At 41.4% G+C, this 18,407-nt stretch overlaps 1 protein-coding gene across 1 annotated transcript; it reads left to right on the forward strand.

Annotated features, from left to right (window-relative positions):
* Positions 1-740: 740 nt before the first annotated feature.
* mfsd2ab (major facilitator superfamily domain containing 2ab) lies at positions 741-18,141 on the forward strand. The gene is made up of 14 exons (XM_037795034.1): positions 741-1,013; positions 3,962-4,087; positions 5,072-5,196; positions 9,828-9,951; positions 10,549-10,627; positions 10,728-10,888; positions 10,994-11,084; positions 12,009-12,127; positions 12,325-12,408; positions 14,235-14,318; positions 14,510-14,622; positions 14,721-14,864; positions 15,908-16,084; positions 16,172-18,141. The coding sequence occupies exons 1-14, from the start codon at positions 921-923 to the stop codon at positions 16,224-16,226; spliced, it is 1,575 nt and encodes a 524-aa protein (XP_037650962.1). The 5' UTR covers positions 741-920; the 3' UTR covers positions 16,227-18,141.
* Positions 18,142-18,407: the final 266 nt, after the last annotated feature.

The raw sequence follows: 18,407 nt of genomic DNA on the forward strand, positions 1-18,407 counted from the left end.
ATTTCTGTTGTGTAAAGTCACATCCACAAAAATACAGGGCGATTTGCAAATACGCATAACTTACTCTGTAAATATGTATTTTAAGGTTTTGCAGCAGCTCGATGATGGTGATGTGTTTGATAAGTGTGAACAGTCACCCAGCCTTTACAGGGGCGGGGTGAACGAATTTGATATTATAGCCAGAATTATATTAGATGAAGAATAACACTTAACATAGCTGTATATAAACAAAATATGACCATGACCATAGCCAAAATTGTAGAAATACTGAGGTCCTTAAAACACCCGACCCAACTTTACATTAGCAAGATAGTCTTTAACTTATTAGTTAACTATTAATTTATGATTTCTGCATTTTTTTCCCCACAATATGAAGGTCTAAATGCTGTTTTAACTCTACAACACCCTCCATATGTAGCCTGCATTTTTGACAGGACCTCAGTGTCCTCCATGGTAAGTTAGTAACACGTGGAACAAGCAGCCTATGTTTGTTTATAGATATGCATCATGTGGGACATTTTCAGTGGACACATTGATATAGAGGCTATTTGTTATTTTGAACAGAATTTGATCAAGCTCATAATCTTTATGCAGAGGACTGTGTTGAGTGAGAGTTGCATGTCTTATCTTTGCAGGGCGGTTGCAGCAGCTCGATGATAGTGATGTGTTTGATAAGTGTGAGCAGTCACTCCGCCTTCAGGGGGGCGGGGTTGAACGATGGTGTGAATGGAAGGGGCGGTGCAGCTCTAAAAATTACTACAGCCACCCTTTCTGCCTCCACATCTTCTCAGTTTTCACACAGGTCGTAGACCACGACGATATAACGCGTTTCCTCCTCAAACCTTATCAAAAAGACCTGTTTGATTGACTATTTTCTGCATTAAGTTCAACTAAGAAACTAGCTTGATTCTGCTGCTGCTATGGCGAAAGGAGAGGGAGGAGAACAATACTCCAACGCCAATTTATTGACTAATAAACCTGTCAGCTCGGATGGTATCACGCTCGCCAGGAAGGTGAGTTCATTCATTAATTAAATATAAATCAAAAATATAATTATTTTTTCTTTTTCTTACCTAAATGGCTTCACCAAAGAGGATGGTTTTTGAGGGGAGTGTATGATCTTGAACCGTTGAATCAATGGAGCACACCGGTGAAGTGACATTTCAAGGCACTGAGTCATCTAGTAGGCGCGGAGCTCATTATGTGATATTTCTACACAAGTTAACCAATGTATATGTCTCATATGTGACTCACTGAATTATTAAATTAATTGAGTTATTAATATAGTAAATTTAAGTCATCATTTTAGTTTCTAGACGGTGTAAATGAGACGTTTTTAGCCACTAAAGAGCGAAATTTAAATCCCCCAAAATGCAACTCTTCTCTCTTAACGGCTGTCTTTCAAGTATTATGTTAACGTTCGTTTTTATATCGGACGTAACTTACGTAAGCTAACTTTACGTTAATTTACGTAAACTGACTTTACGTTAGCTCGTCAAATTAGCATGGAATTTCTCATTTGCATATGGCTTTTAATGAATTTAAATTCATTAAAATGTGCAGTCACACTGAAAATGTGTCTCTCAAAAAAAACAAAAAACGCTGTAAGGTTATGTCGACTTATAACAATAGAAGTAGGTAACTAAGCAACAACCTGTATATTAGTTTACGTAGTCGCCTAGTAGATAGCTAGGTTTGTTGTAGTGCTGCGTTCAGGGGCTCCTATGAAGCCCCCCACATCTGAGAGAGTCACATCCAGTGCTAACACTTGGTTGGTATGTAAATGGGAATTATAACAAAATAATCGTAGATTTATTAGTACGTGCGTGTCTTTCTGTTTCAGGAAATAATGTGACAAGGCTTTGCATTGTAGTAGCAAAATTAGGAGGAAAAGAATTTGCATCACATGTTAATTCACTGAATGACTGTGACTGTTATGAAACAGCATTTAAGCTATCTCTTTTCACTGTTTTGTTTTTCATGTGTCTTCTCAAATGTCTTCTTGGTTGTAAAAAAAAAAAAAATCCCTGCTTAATTTGGTATTTCGAGTGAATTTTGTGGTTAATACCCATATCTCCGATAGCTTTGAATGCAACAGGAAGCACCTACCAAGGCGACGTGTCAGACACAGGGGAGGAACAGGAACAGGATATTTCCCTAAAGTCCCATCTAAAATCTGAGTTTCTGACACTTCAGTCATTTCCAGTAAAAACTATTTAAAGTTTTTTTTACATCTGTGACTGTAACATTGATAAAACAGTTTTGCTACCCTTTCAGTATTTGAAAAACACACCTGTTAGAGGATGTTTTCAGTCTACAGTGATAACATATCATGACTGCTTGCACTGATAACACAAGTAGTAGCCCTAGGAGGTCAGTTTTTATGTCAGGTTTACAGAGCACTGTCGAGACTTCCTCATTAGATAGATAAACTCAGACTGAATCATATTTTGCAGAAAGTATAAAGGGACACATTCCTCCTCTACTGTAACAGATGTATTTAGGATGGGTAATGCAAGAGGGATGTTTTTAAGTGAATTGCTTTGAAACTGTGTGGAGAGAGTGACAGTAAAACTAGAAGGGACAGAAGTGTGTAAACTGGTAGAACAGGTGTAGTTTAAAAGAGTTGGACTCCCACACACAGTCAGCAAAATACGTCTTGGTCATAGACCTTCATCAGGTATAGACTAGCCCTGACCTTGGGGTCAGTTTTGATCCTCAAAACCCCACATCCACCATGGAGACATGACCTAAATCACTACCAGGTAGTCCAACTGGTGTAATACCAGCCGTTGTGTTCACTCACTAAAGTTTGAATAATGCTGATGATGCTTGTTTCTCATATCAGCCCGTTTTGTCACCTAAACACAATCTGGGTTGGGTGTATCAACAAGACAGAGGCTGGTTGATTCAGCCACAGTGATGTTTTGTGTTGTGGTCTGATCTGGTCTGTTTTCTTCTAAAGCGTATTAGTGACACGAGTGCCTGCAGTTCAAGGTCATTTTCACAAGCTGGGGTTTTACCTTTCCTCGTCCTCATTCAACACCAGTGATGAAAAATTCCTTGACCAGCTGAAAACAGCACCAAACGCAACCTTTCGATTGGCCAGCTGTGAGGGTGTGTTTTCATCCCTCTGTGGGCAGGATTGGTCAGAGCACTGGTCAAACTGGCAGGCAACCCATTGCCTATTCAGCCAGGTCAGGCTGCTGCCAAGTGTCACCGTGGCTTTCGCTGTGTGTGTGTGACACCATGGTGTTGTCATGCCCTGGCACTAATCTGCAGAGATTTGTGTTGCTATTAGAGGAGTTGTTTAAAGTCTGTCTGATGAGGAAATTATTACATCTACAGTTGAGAACATGGGGAAGAATGAGCGCTTGTTAGGAAACCAAGGGTTTCTTGTTTCCCAGTGGCTGCCCCTGACTTCTGCCAAATACGCTACATGATAGTTAGCCTTTTGCCAGCTCGGCTCATAAAACTCTCTGGCGATTTTAGTTCACAATCCTTATGAGGCATTGTGTTGTTGTCTTAATCGGTCTAGTGGGAACTATGCAACACCGAATATTGGAGATTAAATGGTTCAGACGGAAATTGAGAAAGTTACCTTTTACGACATATAAGTGTGTGCTGCGATTGAGCTGCTGTATGTCGACTCTGCAGAATTGGTCCCTCCTCCTATAATTACCGGGGCTTGGCCCTGCCAAAGCCTGAAAAGGTTTGTGTGTGGGCAGCTGCAAATACTTAGCCTTCAGGACACTTTCTCCACATGCAGGTTCATGTTGAATAAGTAATATGCCTCAAGTCACTCATTTATAAGGCATTATCTTCTCAGTAGACGGACGATCTCATATCTGCTATTTTCTCTGCAATTTTCTAATCCTGGTTCCACTTTTAGGATAAATGTAACTGCTAATTTTTTACTTGATTAACTGGGTTTCTCCTTGTTTTTTTTTTTTATCCCCAGCATGAGAATAAGAACCGGTTGTCAGTCTGCAACAAGATATGCTACGCCATCGGTGGTGCACCCTACCAGATCACAGGATGCGCCCTGGGATTTTTCCTGCAGATCTACCTACTGGATGTAGCTCAGGTGAGTTGGTTGAGATTAGTTTCAAAACTTCCATGATCACACCTGCCCACATATTTAGTGTCATTTCCATAACACAGACCTAAATATAGCCTCCCCCCTGCTGCCCTTAAAGGACCGCCCTACTGATAATGGGAACATACTGTGCATGCAACACTGTCCTTTCCATGCCGCCCTGCTACAGTATGTGTGGTGGCATTTACAGACGTGAGAACAAGAAGTTGCACATGATCTTTCCTACGCCCTAAAATCACCCCTCTCATAAGGGCACACACAGGGCATTGTGACCGCCAAAGCTCGCCCAACAAAGGGGCGATTATCCTGGACAAATGAAGAGGTGGAAAACATTTCTCCGTTGTTTCCATTATTGACTCCATGATGTGGCACCGCTGTATCAAAAGGCTTAACAGAGGCTTGTTCAAAAATATGTCGGGGAGGGGAACGTTGTGGAGGGGCTCGCTTTAATGGGCTCTGACACTAATCCGATGGCCAAAATAGCATGTAAGTCAACTGCTTCCCAGGGTTTAGCTTTGTGCGGCTACCGAGATTGTTAATTAAGAGTCTATTGGGTGACACAGCGTGGCGCAGATTGTACAGTCAGGAGTCGGGCATTCATCGTGCCTGGCTTCCAGTCAGGCTCGTCTCCTCTCTACAATGCTGAATGAACAGCAGACGGGCTGAGCTGCCAAGTGGCACCTTCACTATTTGACTTGCTAAGTGCTGCCTTTTGACTTAAGAAAAAAAAGCAGATAACTAAACACCTATCGCTGTAATGTCATGTTGTAAAGCTACACTGCTGACTGCTCCATCAAACGGCTTCGCAGGCTATGTATAGTTTGTCAGCTTGCTTATGACATTTAGTCATTCTAGTGTGGACGGTGTACATGTACAATGCCTGGGAGGATATTTGAATGTGTACAGTGAAATGTTCTTTGACATTTGTGTGCTTTTAATGTCACTAATCTTTGTGTCATCTCCTTTCGGCAGCTGGATCCCTTCTACGCCTCCATTATCTTGTTTGTGGGCCGAGCATGGGACGCCGTAACGGACCCCACGGTGGGCTTCCTGGTCTCCCGAAGCCCGTGGACGCGGTTCGGACGCATGCTTCCCTGGTAGGTGTAACTCCCAATTTGAACCAGCAAGATGCTGTTGGACGTTAGGGGTGTAAGAAAATATCGATACACATGAGTATTGCGATATTATGTTGTGCGATACTGTATCAATATTTACTTAACAATAAATAACGCTCCAAAGTTACGCTAAATTTTGGCAAGGAAAAACTGGCATTGGCATTTTCAAAGGGGTCCCTTGACCTCTGACCTCAAGATATGTGAATGAAAATGAGTTCTGTGGGTACCCACGAGTCTCCCCTTTACAGAAATGTCCAATTTATGATAATCACATGCAGTTTGGGCGAAAACCAAGCAGTTTTTTGCATGCATTATAAATGTGTTATTTTTGCCTATTCTAAAGTGGTGTGTTTCTGGTGTGTTCTTTATACTAGGACAGTTTTCCTAAAATTTAAATTAAAAAAATCGCAATATATTGAATCGTTACCCCTGTATCATGATACATATCGTATCGCCAGATTCTAGAGCTTTTTAGTAGATCTGGGTAATTTTCCCGGGGCCATGGGAGTCAGACCATCTCCATTACCTTGTTGATAAAGCCCAGTTATGTGTCATTGAAGCGTTTATCGCATATTTGCTGCTGGAAATACCTGACGGGGACTTGCCTTCAGCCCCGGTGAGTCAAAGCAGTGAGGGGAAGTTTTCCAACTGTACAGTGTACATGTGTCAGTGTTTGGGGGCGGGGCTTTGCGAGAGGAGACCGGCATCTGCCAGCGTCATTTCTCAAGAGGTTACTATAGGTCATACTAATGCAACAACTGTAGCCACTTCACTCACTGCCCACACATGCTACTGTGTCCATTCAAACTCCCCACTTTCTCTCTCGTTCACATACACACACGCACAACTGCTGCCATGCATACAGGCTATAAAATATATATCTACTGAAAAAATGCTTTTGGTTGAAATGGTTAACGCTGGACCACTAAGGCTAGACTTTCCGTTTTTTTTTTACCAAACAAATATAGGGCAGTTCCTTCAGGCGCTAGCCTTGCACATTTCCCACAGCATGGCCTTTGGCATGACATTGACAAATATAACTCCTGCCTGCTACTGAGTTTGCTTCTCACAGCAAGCACTCAAAGAATTTATCAGAAAGAATTCCTCTAAAGATAACTTAAAATCTCTGCATATTTGAATAGATTTTGATAATACGCTCATTTGTTGAGTTAGACATAAAAGAATGACACATAGTATTTTGGGTTTTGGCCTCTTTCTGTGAAATCCCCTTGTGAAGAACAAAGTGAATGTGAAAATGCTGCTTTGCATCTTTGCGTGTGTGTGCGTGGCAGCCACGCTGAGGGAGTGGGAGGCCTGCGCCGCTTTTTCACAAAAAGGTTACCGACCTTTTTCTTTTCAGCTGCTATATCCCCTCCCCCAGCTCTCTGAGCAGACCTACATGGTGGGATTATCTCATATTTGTCTGTTCATGAATATATTGCACGACTGTTAAACTGTGGTCCCCGCAACTGGAGCTCTTGACCCACGTCTAAAGGGTATAATTCCCACTGTTACGTACAGTGTGGGGTGTCAGCGGTAGCGGCTGGTTAGGGTTACAGAAGTGGCTTCCAGCCGCCTGTCAACACAGAAGACATGTTTGAGCTGCTGTCCCTTCAGTATTTCTGAACACGCTGTACCTCTGTAGTGTGATCAGGCTAAAAAGGTGACACTTTGACAAGACGAGGTAAATGTCTGAAGGTCTAAGCAGCTTCATAATGAGCACCACAGAGAGATGGCTGTTACTCCCTCGGCTGATTGATTAAAAACATAATTATCTCCCTAGCTGATTATGAAATGTGTGCACCATGTGTAAGGAGTCATGAAGGTCTCTTGCGTGCGGTCCCCCTCCTCAGTTTCATGTGTTAATGTTCCCTTGGGTGTGCGTGCATTGAAAACACCTGCATGAGTGTTTTAGAATGCAAAGGAATGATCGCGTTGTTTAGCAGTTCCTGAGAAGTGTCAGAAGTGTTCCTCTTTGGCAATGAAATTGGCAGTTACAGATATGCAACACGTATTGAAATAACTTCTTGTTCTGCAAGTTAGGACGGAGGTTGTACAACCAAATGATCACCCTTTGGGAATACTACAGTGCTGTACAGGAATTTGCAAAAAACAAAAAAATAATTTCATGCACACTTTAGATATTTTGTTCAAGGAAAAAATAGCTTAATGTTAGTGCATACAATTCTGTTGAGCTTAATTGAACTAATATGCAGGAGGGGTGAGGTCAGTACATCATTATTGTGATTTTCAGCTATAACATCAAGATGCTGACGTGTGTGAATCTCAAAAGTGGGTCATGCTTGGGGCTGCTTGTGCAAAAGCGAGATGCATCCATTTGTTGTCCGAGATGGGGAGTGGTTGGGATGTGGGGGGGTTGTAGGTGAAAGAAAGGATGGAGGAATGATTGGCACGTTCCACTCCCATCACGGTCAGCTCGGGTTGTAAAGCTGTGAAGAAGAAGAAGAGGAGATGGGTGCGGTGGCTGAGATCGGGGACTAAGCAGACAGTGCTGCTCCATCTTAAAAGCACCCGTGTGTAGGAAGTGGGGGATGGGAAATCAGTCAGGCTAGCTTCTCATTGGTCCAGCCCACAACACACCACATACATGAGCCAATGAGATCTCAGCTTTCAATTCCGAATGGCCCGGTAGGATTTTTAAAGACTGAGGAATCCAGAGGTTTACTACAGTTCAAGTTGTGGAGCAGCAGTAGTAGAATGAGTTGCACTGTTGCTGCACAGCTGCTGGAGCAGGTTTCCTGCTATTCCCTAAATATACATTTAAATGCATTTCTTTGGACATTGGCTCTTACGTATCCAGACTTTGTATTACTACTTCAACAAATACTGACTGCCTGTCTCGGCTAATATGCATTTAGTCATTTTTTTCACATCAATTCCACATAAAGCATGATTTTATTTTTCAAATTTTTGTGATTTCTTAAGTTATTGTCAGAGAAAAACATGAATTCAGGGCCTGAAAACCAGAACATCTGCTTCGTTTTCCTTTTTTTTTTATTACAGCCACCCAGCCCAATGATAGCTGCCAAACTATAATTATTGCCGTCAGCCCATAAAAAGTTAATTAATATGCACCAGACTAAAAGCTGTCACCTGCTAAGTTAGCTTGCTGGGATAAAACCACCCCTCCCTAGTCAGCACGGCTATTTCAGAGGACATGTAAATATGATTCCAGGAGGGGCATCATGACAGGACTTATATGGCGTTACTGTGTCACTGCACGTCTGCACGCACAGAGCAAATCCTGAACCTTGCAAACTGTTTTGAGAACAGCAAAGAAGCTGAAAAAATTGGACTTGAAATCAGAGATTCAATCTTTTTATGTTTTCATTCCCTAGTTTATTTCATCCATGTCTGAACAAAGCTAAGAAATTCAAGTAAAAGGCGTTTTCACTGATAGACACACTTCGGTTAAATCAAGTACCATCATGCCTTATTTTTGTGGTTGTTTGTTTCTTTAGCAACAGAGGAAATAAACTGTAAAAAAATGCATTCCTAAATGTTGATCTCCAGAACAACATATCTGCTTTAACTTGCAGGCCACTCCTGCAAACTCCCGCAGCGACTTCACACGAGTGTACAGTTGATCACATCACATGCGCGAGAGAGTCGGCTGATTGCTGCTCCTCCTGACGTTAAAGCTCATACTGTTCATCAAAGTTTGACTGGTAATAGGCTTAAAATGATGAGTGGCGAGCCTGCAGTGTGATAGGATGGATATTAACCAATGACATGGCGAAAAGTTATGACTTTTTTAATTTATATATACAGTGTATTTATATAAGACAATGACGTGCTGTTTGTTGTAGCCCGCAATGATGCATTTGTGACTTAATTTCCTGTCTGATAAGAATGAATCCCCTAATGTAAGTGATTACCGTAGAGAATAGATGGATAAACGGGAAGCCCGGTCTGCTTCCTGCTACGCAAGTCAGAGTGTTATTACCAGAGGTGTGGCTGCCCTCTCTAGCTCATATCTGATTGGATAGTTTTGATCTGACCATAGGAAGAAGCAAATAAGAAGGAAATGACTAAACGAATTCCACTCCTGCAGCTTTTTTTCCTCTTAAAATGACCTCACGGTCCAAATTTACGGGATGTTAGACATGTGATGAGGAGGAGGAGGAGGAGGAAAGGATGGTACGGATGTGTTTTCAAAACTAAAATGATGTGGTCTCATTCGTAATGAATATTTTTCACATACATCATTGAAACATTTATGTAGTTGTTCAGTCATTTGTATATGAAACCGCTTGTTTAGTTCAGCAGCATTCCCCAGTGTTATATACGCTCATAACCCTCTGATTCAACCACAAGCTCAACCTGTTCCTCGCATGTGAACGCCAGGAACACTGCGTCTCTTATCGATGATAATTAGCGTGAAATGACAAACAGTGAGCTGATGAAAAGTTGGCACAAACTGAATGAAAGCCACACTTAAACGGCCACAATTTCGTTATGTAATACTGAGTGTCCTTCCTCTTCATGAAGGCTGATGATTGTTCACAGAGTGAGAGTGTTTCACGCTCGAGTAGGATCACGTTTTCAGCCACTAATGTTGTTGTCGTCTCTTCTCCTTTGTCCATATGAAGGATCCTGCTCTCAACCCCACTGGCTGTGCTCTCCTATTTCCTCATATGGTATGTTCCTCCCTATGAGAGCGGGAAAGTCATCTGGTACCTTTTCTTCTACTGCATGTTCCAGAGCCTTCAAACTGTGAGTACCACACTAGTGCCCATGCAGACACTCCCAGTGACTACTGTCGATCCATATGTGCAATACAGGGTCATGGAAAAGTTTGATTTCCCAAGATTTGAACCATTTTACCCTTCAATGACTCCCTATTATGAAATTAAAGTTTATTGTCGGGTCAATATGAAGTAACTTTGAATGTGAATCATGTTTTTTTTGCCATTTACCCTCAACGCCCAACTCCTTATTATGAAATTAAAGGTTATTGTGGGGTCAATATGAAGTAACTTTGATTGTGAATCATGTTTTTTTTTTTTTTGTTTTCAAACTCAAAGTGTAGCAATCTTTCCAAAATATGGAAATATCCATAACATTTCATTAGGAAATCCTCCTAAATTGTACAAAGCAAATAAGCGTATTTCCCTAAATGTCAACGTATTCATATAAGTAAATCATTTCAAAGAGCCTGATAGTTGCATCAATCTTCTCCTCTAATTTCCCACCAGAATGCGGAGACAAATTTCCCAACATATTGAACAATTACTTGTCTGCATGACCAAAAAGTGAAGCTGCATTCATTTTTCTCACCTTGTTACTCTTTTTTCTTTCTTTGCCAATCAGTGCTTCCATGTGCCGTACTCTGCCCTCACCATGTTCATCAGCTCAGAGCAGAAAGAAAGAGACTCAGCCACCGCATACAGTGAGTATCATACGCAGTGTGTGTGTAAAACTGTTATTTTAATTATTTTGTCACCTCCTAAGTGACTAAAACGTCCTCCGTGTTTCCTTCAATCAATCAGGGATGACGGTGGAGGTTCTGGGCACTGTTGTGGGTACAGCCATCCAGGGGCAGATAGTTGGTATGGCGAACGCTCCCTGCCTCCCAGGACCCGGTGACATCAACTCCTCTCTGTCTGTAGGGCTCAATGACACAGGGCCAGTCATTTCCCTGGATGACACGGTAAACAAACTTAGTCATGTGTTTTGACAGGAAAGGCAAATAACGACTTTGCTGTTTGGGACACAACTTCTGTTTGCTAACTGTCCCCTTGTTCTTTCCTTACAGAAACGGGCCTACATGATTGCTTCCGGCGTCATCTGCGTTATCTATGTCCTCTGTGCTATTGTTCTGTTCTTCGGTGTGAAAGAGAAGAAAGGTAAGGACATTAATATCTCCATCAAACTGGCTCTATCCTTCGATTTAGATACCATTACTTGTTTAATTTAAGGCTGCAACTAACGATTATTATTATAGAATATTTTCTCAATTAATCAATTAGTTGTTTGGTCTATAAAATGTCAGAAAATGGTGAAAAATGTCAAACAGTGTTTCCCAAAGCTTCAAAATGACGTCCTCAAATGTCTTGTTTTGTCCACAACTCAAAGATGTTCAGTTTCCTGTCATAGAGGAGTAAAGAAATCAGAAAATATTCACATTTAAGATGCTGGAATCAGACGATTTGGACTTTTTTTTTTTTCTTAAAAAATTACTCAAACCGATTTAATTGATTATCAAAAGAGTTGGCGATTAATTTAATAGTTGACAACTAATCGATTAATCGATGCAGCTCTAGTTTAACTGCCTTATTTTGAAAAAAATAAGTGGTAAATCAAGGAAAAGTTTTTTTGCTTTTCAAATTGTTGACCCATGTCTTTTAAGTTGCACTATATATAACAGACCAATCACATTTTTGGTTTGAATTTTTAACTGTTGAGTCTTGTTCAGCTAAGTAAGTCTGAGTTCAGGACTTTCGGTTGTTTTTAAACACCCCCAAAAACACGAGTTGCTCGGGTTCAACCTCCTATTTGGATGCACATAAACATAAATGTGACGGAGCTGTTATTAACGTCTTGACTCTAGGTCAATAAGGATGCACAGTTGTAGCTGTTTGCTGTGGTATAACTGTGGCCTGATGGGCTGTGTGAGAGCACGCAGGTTTTTTAAATGGGAAGCCTCGTGACCAGCAATGGGTCAAATAGAAATCTAGTAAAAGACCAGCCTGAACAGCTGAAAAAATGTATTCTGTTGAATGTAATTTTGCATGTTTTGCTCATTCTTTCTTATTTTTTCCTCCTTCCAGAGTCTTCTCGTCCCAGGTCAGAGCCCATGGGTTTCTTCCAGGGGATTAAGCTGGTGATGGGACACGGACCGTACGCCAAACTGGTCATGGTCTTCCTCTTTACATCGCTAGCTTTCATGGTGCGTATAGAGACACACACACGATTTTACCATGGGCTTAGTGAGTCTATGTACAGTATGTCAGTATGTTTTTAAGTTAGATGTTGGGAGCTGGTTTGTGCTCCCAGCCAAGAGTTTACATGGCGCCCGCCGAGGTGTGTTTGTGTGTGTATTTGTGTGTTTAGGCAGTGACTGAGTGTCTGTGCTTCGTCCTACAGCTCCTGGAGGGAAACTTCGCCCTGTTCTGCAGCTCCACTCTGGGCTTCAGAAACGACTTCCAGAATATACTGCTGGTCATCATGGTGAGTTCTCACACACACACACACACACAGGTAGCACTTTCAGACAGTCAGTCAGATTGACGCTCTGTTCCCATGGCAATGACCGCATTTCCCTCCAGCATACGAAACCTTGAGCAGCCCATTTGTGTGGGATAAGTTAAAGCCATTAGCTTCAGAGTGCAGACAAAAGCTTCCCTCCCAGAGCGAACGCATAAATTGTCTTCAATTACAAGGCTGGTTTGTTCTCGGTTAGAGAGCGGTGTCTCCTGGCTGCATATGTCGAAGACGAGTGTCCACTCTGCCTGAATGCCATCCCATTCCCACAGACAGTAGTGGAGCCACCTTCTGATAATCCTTCTCATTTATTCCTCGTGACCTCTCTTGTAAAAAAAAAAAAAAAAGCTCTCTCATATCAAAGAATCACTTCAGATCCTGACAGGTATTAAACCCAATTAATTCATAGATGTGCCGTCTGTAGCACGCACGAAGTGAAGTCGAAGAGATTACACGCTTTGATCCTTTACTTTATGGAAAGGATTACGGAGGCAAGGCGGCGACCTTTTTCGTTAAAGTACATTTATTTCGTGAAATTACTTTTTAGATTCTTCAACGGTGTGACGGGAACTGCTCCGTAATCGGCACTAAGTGATCCTAATCCTCATCTTAAGTTATTTGATGAGATGTCAGACTAACCTTGGAAGCTCACATCTTGAGTTGAACAAATTAAACTAACAGGCATTATATTATATAAGGACTTGTAACTCAAACTGGTTGTCCTTTTTACTGGATTGACACGATAAAGGTCGAATGTAATGGGACATTGTGCGAGAAGCAATGGGGAGTTCATTAATTGCAACGAACAGAAAGAGCCTTATTGTGTGTACTTTTTTGTGCCAATTTGAGGCACGTTGCAGAAAAGCATGCTGTATGGTACATTGTTCTCAAGCTTTGCTGCTGCACTGTAACATTTCCAAGGGCTGGACGGTGTTTATGTTGTAGGAATAGCTGCTACTTGCTTTCATTTTGGCACGTCAGTGCTTTATGAGGTCCATTTAGAAGATAAAGCCACATTAAGTGATAATTATGTTTCTGAGAAAACAGGCTGATATGGTTCATAGCGGAGAGGCTGGTGTCTGTGCAAGGAAGTGGCTTTGAAGATGAAGTGTTCACACATACTGCTGACGCAAGACAAAATTAAATAATCTGCAAACGGGAAGGAAATGAAATGGAAATGTTTACTGATGGTGAGAAAACCACATAAAACAGCTTTTAAAACCACAGAACTTTCATTGTAGCACAAATGACTGTGCAGCGAGACTGAAGTGACTGAAGTGATGTGTGATCTATCTCTTAGCTTAGCCCGAGAAAAGGTGGGAAAATACTGTTGCACCACCGCTGTTATCTTTACCTTAGTCAAACACGGAGGGGTCAGAGGCCAAACTGATCCAAGCGAGCCCCCCTTGCCCTCTCCTGCAGAGTTATAGGATGACCCCTGTGGAATTCTGCATCACATTTGAGCTCAGATGTGTTTTGGGAAGAGCCGTAGAAACCGTATTGTCTTTCCATCTTCACTGTTGTGTTTGGCAGGTACGAGAGGTCAAAATGTGCTTCTGCATCACCACGCGTCCGGTCATGTCAAACCCAAACAAGCATTTTGAGAATACATCTAATGTCCTGCTTCTTTACTGTCGTGTCCAGAGGGTCTTCTGTAAAGTCCTGTTAACTTGTAGTAGAGGGCCTTGTGTGGAATTTACCGCAACTTCTGTGAGTTTTGTCGGAGGGCGCGTCAAAACAAAAACAGCTGGTTAACCAGACTTTTCATGTTTTGTTTTTTTTTCCCCCTTCAGCTCTCCGCTACTCTGGCCATCCCCTTCTGGCAGTGGTTTCTGACTCGCTTTGGGAAAAAGACGGCGGTTTACGCTGGCACCTTGGTAAGGCCCACAATCACGTCCAAGCACCACTTCTAATGCGGATGAAGCCTGTGAGATTGACAGGAATTAAGTGATATTCTAGGAGTGGTAGGAAAACCGCTCTAGTGCCGTTAAGAGACTTGTTTTAGGAAGTAAATGTCTGAGTGGCAGCTGATCTAGTGGTCTAATGTGTTTCTGTTCTTTTTTTCCAGTCTGTGGTTCCCTTCATGATCCTGGTGGTGTGTGTGAAGAGTAACCTGATCGTCACCTACATTGTGTCCTTTGCTGCCGGGGTCGGAGTGGCTGCAGCCTTCCTGCTGCCCTGGTAAGATCCCTACGCACTATTTTTTATGTTTTTTTTCCACGTTTTCTTATCAGGAATACAGTTCTAATATATATATTTATGACTGTAACTTTTTTCAGGTCTATGCTGCCTGATGTTGTCGACGATTTCCAAGTGCAGAACCCTGACTCCAGCGGCCACGAAGCTCTCTTCTATTCCTTCTACGTCTTCTTCACCAAGTTCGCCTCTGGAATCTCCCTCGGCATCTCCACTCTCAGTTTAGAGTAAGTATTTGCTTTAGCATGCACACACTACCTATACTGTAAATCATTCAAAACGTTTCTGTAGGTGTTTCATTTGTCTGGGACACAATAAAAAAAAAAAAAGGTCTAAATGAGGCTAAGCCAAATCTCCCAGTTCCCAAATCCCACATCAAAGCAAGGAATTCCTTTTGCTTTCATTAGATTAAGTACAGTAAGGCGGTAGTGTGTGTGCTGCTGCTGCTGCTGCACCTCATGACTGACTTTACAGAGTGTTGGCCTTTGATCAGAGATTTGCTGTGACTTTTGCCTTCAAATCAAGATCTCAGCTTTACAAAAAAAATGGGATTACCATCGTAGACTTCTTGAAACTAGTCCAGTATTGAGGGAGAACGCTGCAACCGCCAGCCGATAAACTGTAATGTAATCGTTTGGGGCAACCTGGTACCGTCAGTTTACGTCCACTAAAAGTGCTTGTTTTTGGCACAGACCGGCTCAGATTGTTATAATAAGTGTCTGACAACATTATGGAAGAGAACCCTGAAGAGGAATAAAACCTTTTTCTTACCTTTCACTTGATTCTGTCTCTCTGTGTCTCGCTCGGAGAAATCTCGTTCTGAAACCTTGCGTCTTATCCACATTGTTGAAATCATTTAAATATTCAGCCGTGACATTGCAAATCATTTAGATAACACTAACTTACGTTTTCTGTACTCCCAACACAACAAACTTGGACAACACCGTTGTCCCGTGGCACTCCTCTCTCTCTCCAACTTGCAAAAGTTTATTATTATTATTTCTCTGTAGGGTCCTTTCCATAATGTTGTTTAACACTTATAATAACAATCTGAGCCTGTCAGTGTGACAAAAACAGGCACTTTTAGTGGACGTAAACTGACTGCCCATTTAGCGGCTGCAGCGACCAATTTCAGAAATTGTTGTCCCTATTAGCCAGTTAAAAACATGGGAAAATAAGATTGAAAAATACTGAAGTTACCCTTTAATGCTCTGCAATGCATAACAATGCCAAGTTCTACTGTTTTTAAATTCAGTTTCTTCTCTTTCAGTTTTGCAGGCTACATCAGTCGAGGCTGCTCTCAACCAGAGGAAGTGCACATAACCTTGAAAGTGCTTGTCTCCGCCGCACCCATAGCTCTAATCATAGTCGGCCTGTGCATATTGTACTCGTATCCAATTACCGAGGAGAAGAGGCAAGGCAACCGCAAACTGCTACAGGAACTGAGGTAAGACTGTGGATTGAAATGCCTTTTATTGTGTTTTGTATCAGTGACACAAATCTCCAACTGAAGAGACTCTTTATTTTCTCGCAGGGACAACGAGGCAGATTCAGAAACAGACTCGACAGAACTTGCCAACATGGCGTAGTACATTTTTTCGAGACCCACGGACCAATCGGGTGATCGACTGGCATTTTGCACTGGGCGGGACCAACATACCTGGGCCCTGTCGGATCATACAGAGACACTGCCTTGTCCAATCACACTGCTGCTGTTCCACGTCTACAAAACTTTATAGACTCAGAAGTGTCATCGCTTCAGCCACGCTGAGGCCTCTCTAAAAGACATCCTACCCTACGCAATTTGTGACATTTTCCCAGCATGAAATTCCCTCTCCTCTTTTGTTCAGTCAGATTTCAAAAGCCTTACTTTTTGTATAGCATACTACTTTTGAGCACTGTGGATTCTTTTTTAAAAAAAGATTGGGTCCTCATTTGAAATTGCACAAAACCATGAAATGTGATGGGAGCATGTTTTGTCAGTGCGGCCATTATTGGTGCTACAGTTTCCATCCTTGTACATACCACACGGAGCATTAATGACCTTGAGCACTGCGCTAAAGACAACTTTTCTAGTTCCCGTCGATGTGAGAAACTTGAACAAACAGTGATAACGCCTTAATATCTGTTCTGTTTTGGGGTAACAAAATTCAGAACTGACAAAACTAACACTTGTGCCAGTCACTTGCTCTTGAGTCATTGACTTGGTGTGAACATGTTTAAATGTGTTTTGTAATTTTACAATTAATACTCATAGTTCACTGGAACCAGTCAGCCAGTTTGTCTGCATCTCATTCCCATCCCACTAGCTTTTTTTTCCTTTTAAGAAGCCGTCATAATGTGATGTTTGAACTCGTGGCGGGACAGTAACAGCTTGTTTTAGTTCCCCACCATAGTACTGAAACCACTACAATAGTAAAAGCAGTTAGCTTGCAATTACATTACTTACATTATCTTATTTATAGGACAGCTACTGAAAACGGAAAAAGCTTCTTTTTTTTCTCTAAATGCTTTCATTTTCACGGTGACAGATTTAGTTATATCATTATTTAAATATTTATTAGTTTTGATTTTACTGTTTTTGAATTCATGTTTTGCTGGAAAGTTGTGCTTCTTGCAGTATTTAAATATATTTAAGGCCTTGAAGTTTCCAAATGAGGAAAACGGGGTGGGAATCACATTTTAAAACATTCACACGCCTTTTAATGCATGTTGCCAACGCTACTATCTTTGCTCCGTAATGCATTCAAAAAGGGAAGCACTTGATTATGGGAAAAAAAGAAGATTGGAAGATGGGGGGGGTGGACTTGTTGTCTCCCTTGTGTGTGTGTGTGTGTGTGTGTGTGTGTGTGTGTGTTTGAATGTTTATTTTTCTTTGTATATACTGTACATGTGTGTTTTATGAAGGAGCAACTAGGATGCTTTGTGATCATCTCAATCCCCGTCATGAAAAAGTGGATTGACATATTTCATATCCATTGATATGGAAATGTGTACATACAATGTCATATATTATACATACGTTTACATCTTCGACATGTTGTTGCTGACAACTTGGTTGCCGATGTGAAAATGTTCATATTTCATTCACTTTATTCCCTTTTGTTTGTGTGTGGGTTTTTTTTTCCACCTTAAAGGTTCCTTATATCTCTAGTAAAGGATACTGTACATGCCAATACGGTGCTATTCTCACACACTAACCCTGTAATAATTGTACTTCCTGTAAATCTCACCCTGTTTAGTTGTTGCCTGTTTGTGAACTTCCGTCATGACTCTTGAGGCTGTAGCCAAATGTGTGAGCTTTAATCCCACAGGGACACACAGACGCCTTGTGTACATGCCTCCTGTGCATATGTATATATTGTATGTAAAGACTGTAAATATCTTTGATATTTGTGGCTGTGAAACGACCCCATGTACACTGTACTGTAGTTATTTAAGAAAAAGATGTGGAAATTGAAAAAGATATTGTTAATAAATACTAATTGATACGTGTACTGTGAATGAGCTGTCAACATTTCTTTACTTGAAACAACTATGTAACACAAGCTTGAGCCAAATTTAAACAAGAACAAACACGTAATCTTATCATGCCTGCAGAATGTGGTTAATTAGCCATAACCCCATGCCTACTGAAGAGATAATGATATCATTCTTATGATATCTTATATACTCGGTCTACAAAACATTCAAAGCTGTCCTCAAATGTACCTGGAGCAGTTTGTGAGAGCTGTAACAGTAATTAAACAACATAAAAAGTCAAATTAAAG

Source organism: Sebastes umbrosus, chromosome 15 (genome assembly GCF_015220745.1).
Source record: "Sebastes umbrosus isolate fSebUmb1 chromosome 15, fSebUmb1.pri, whole genome shotgun sequence".
NCBI lineage: Eukaryota > Metazoa > Chordata > Actinopteri > Perciformes > Sebastidae > Sebastes > Sebastes umbrosus.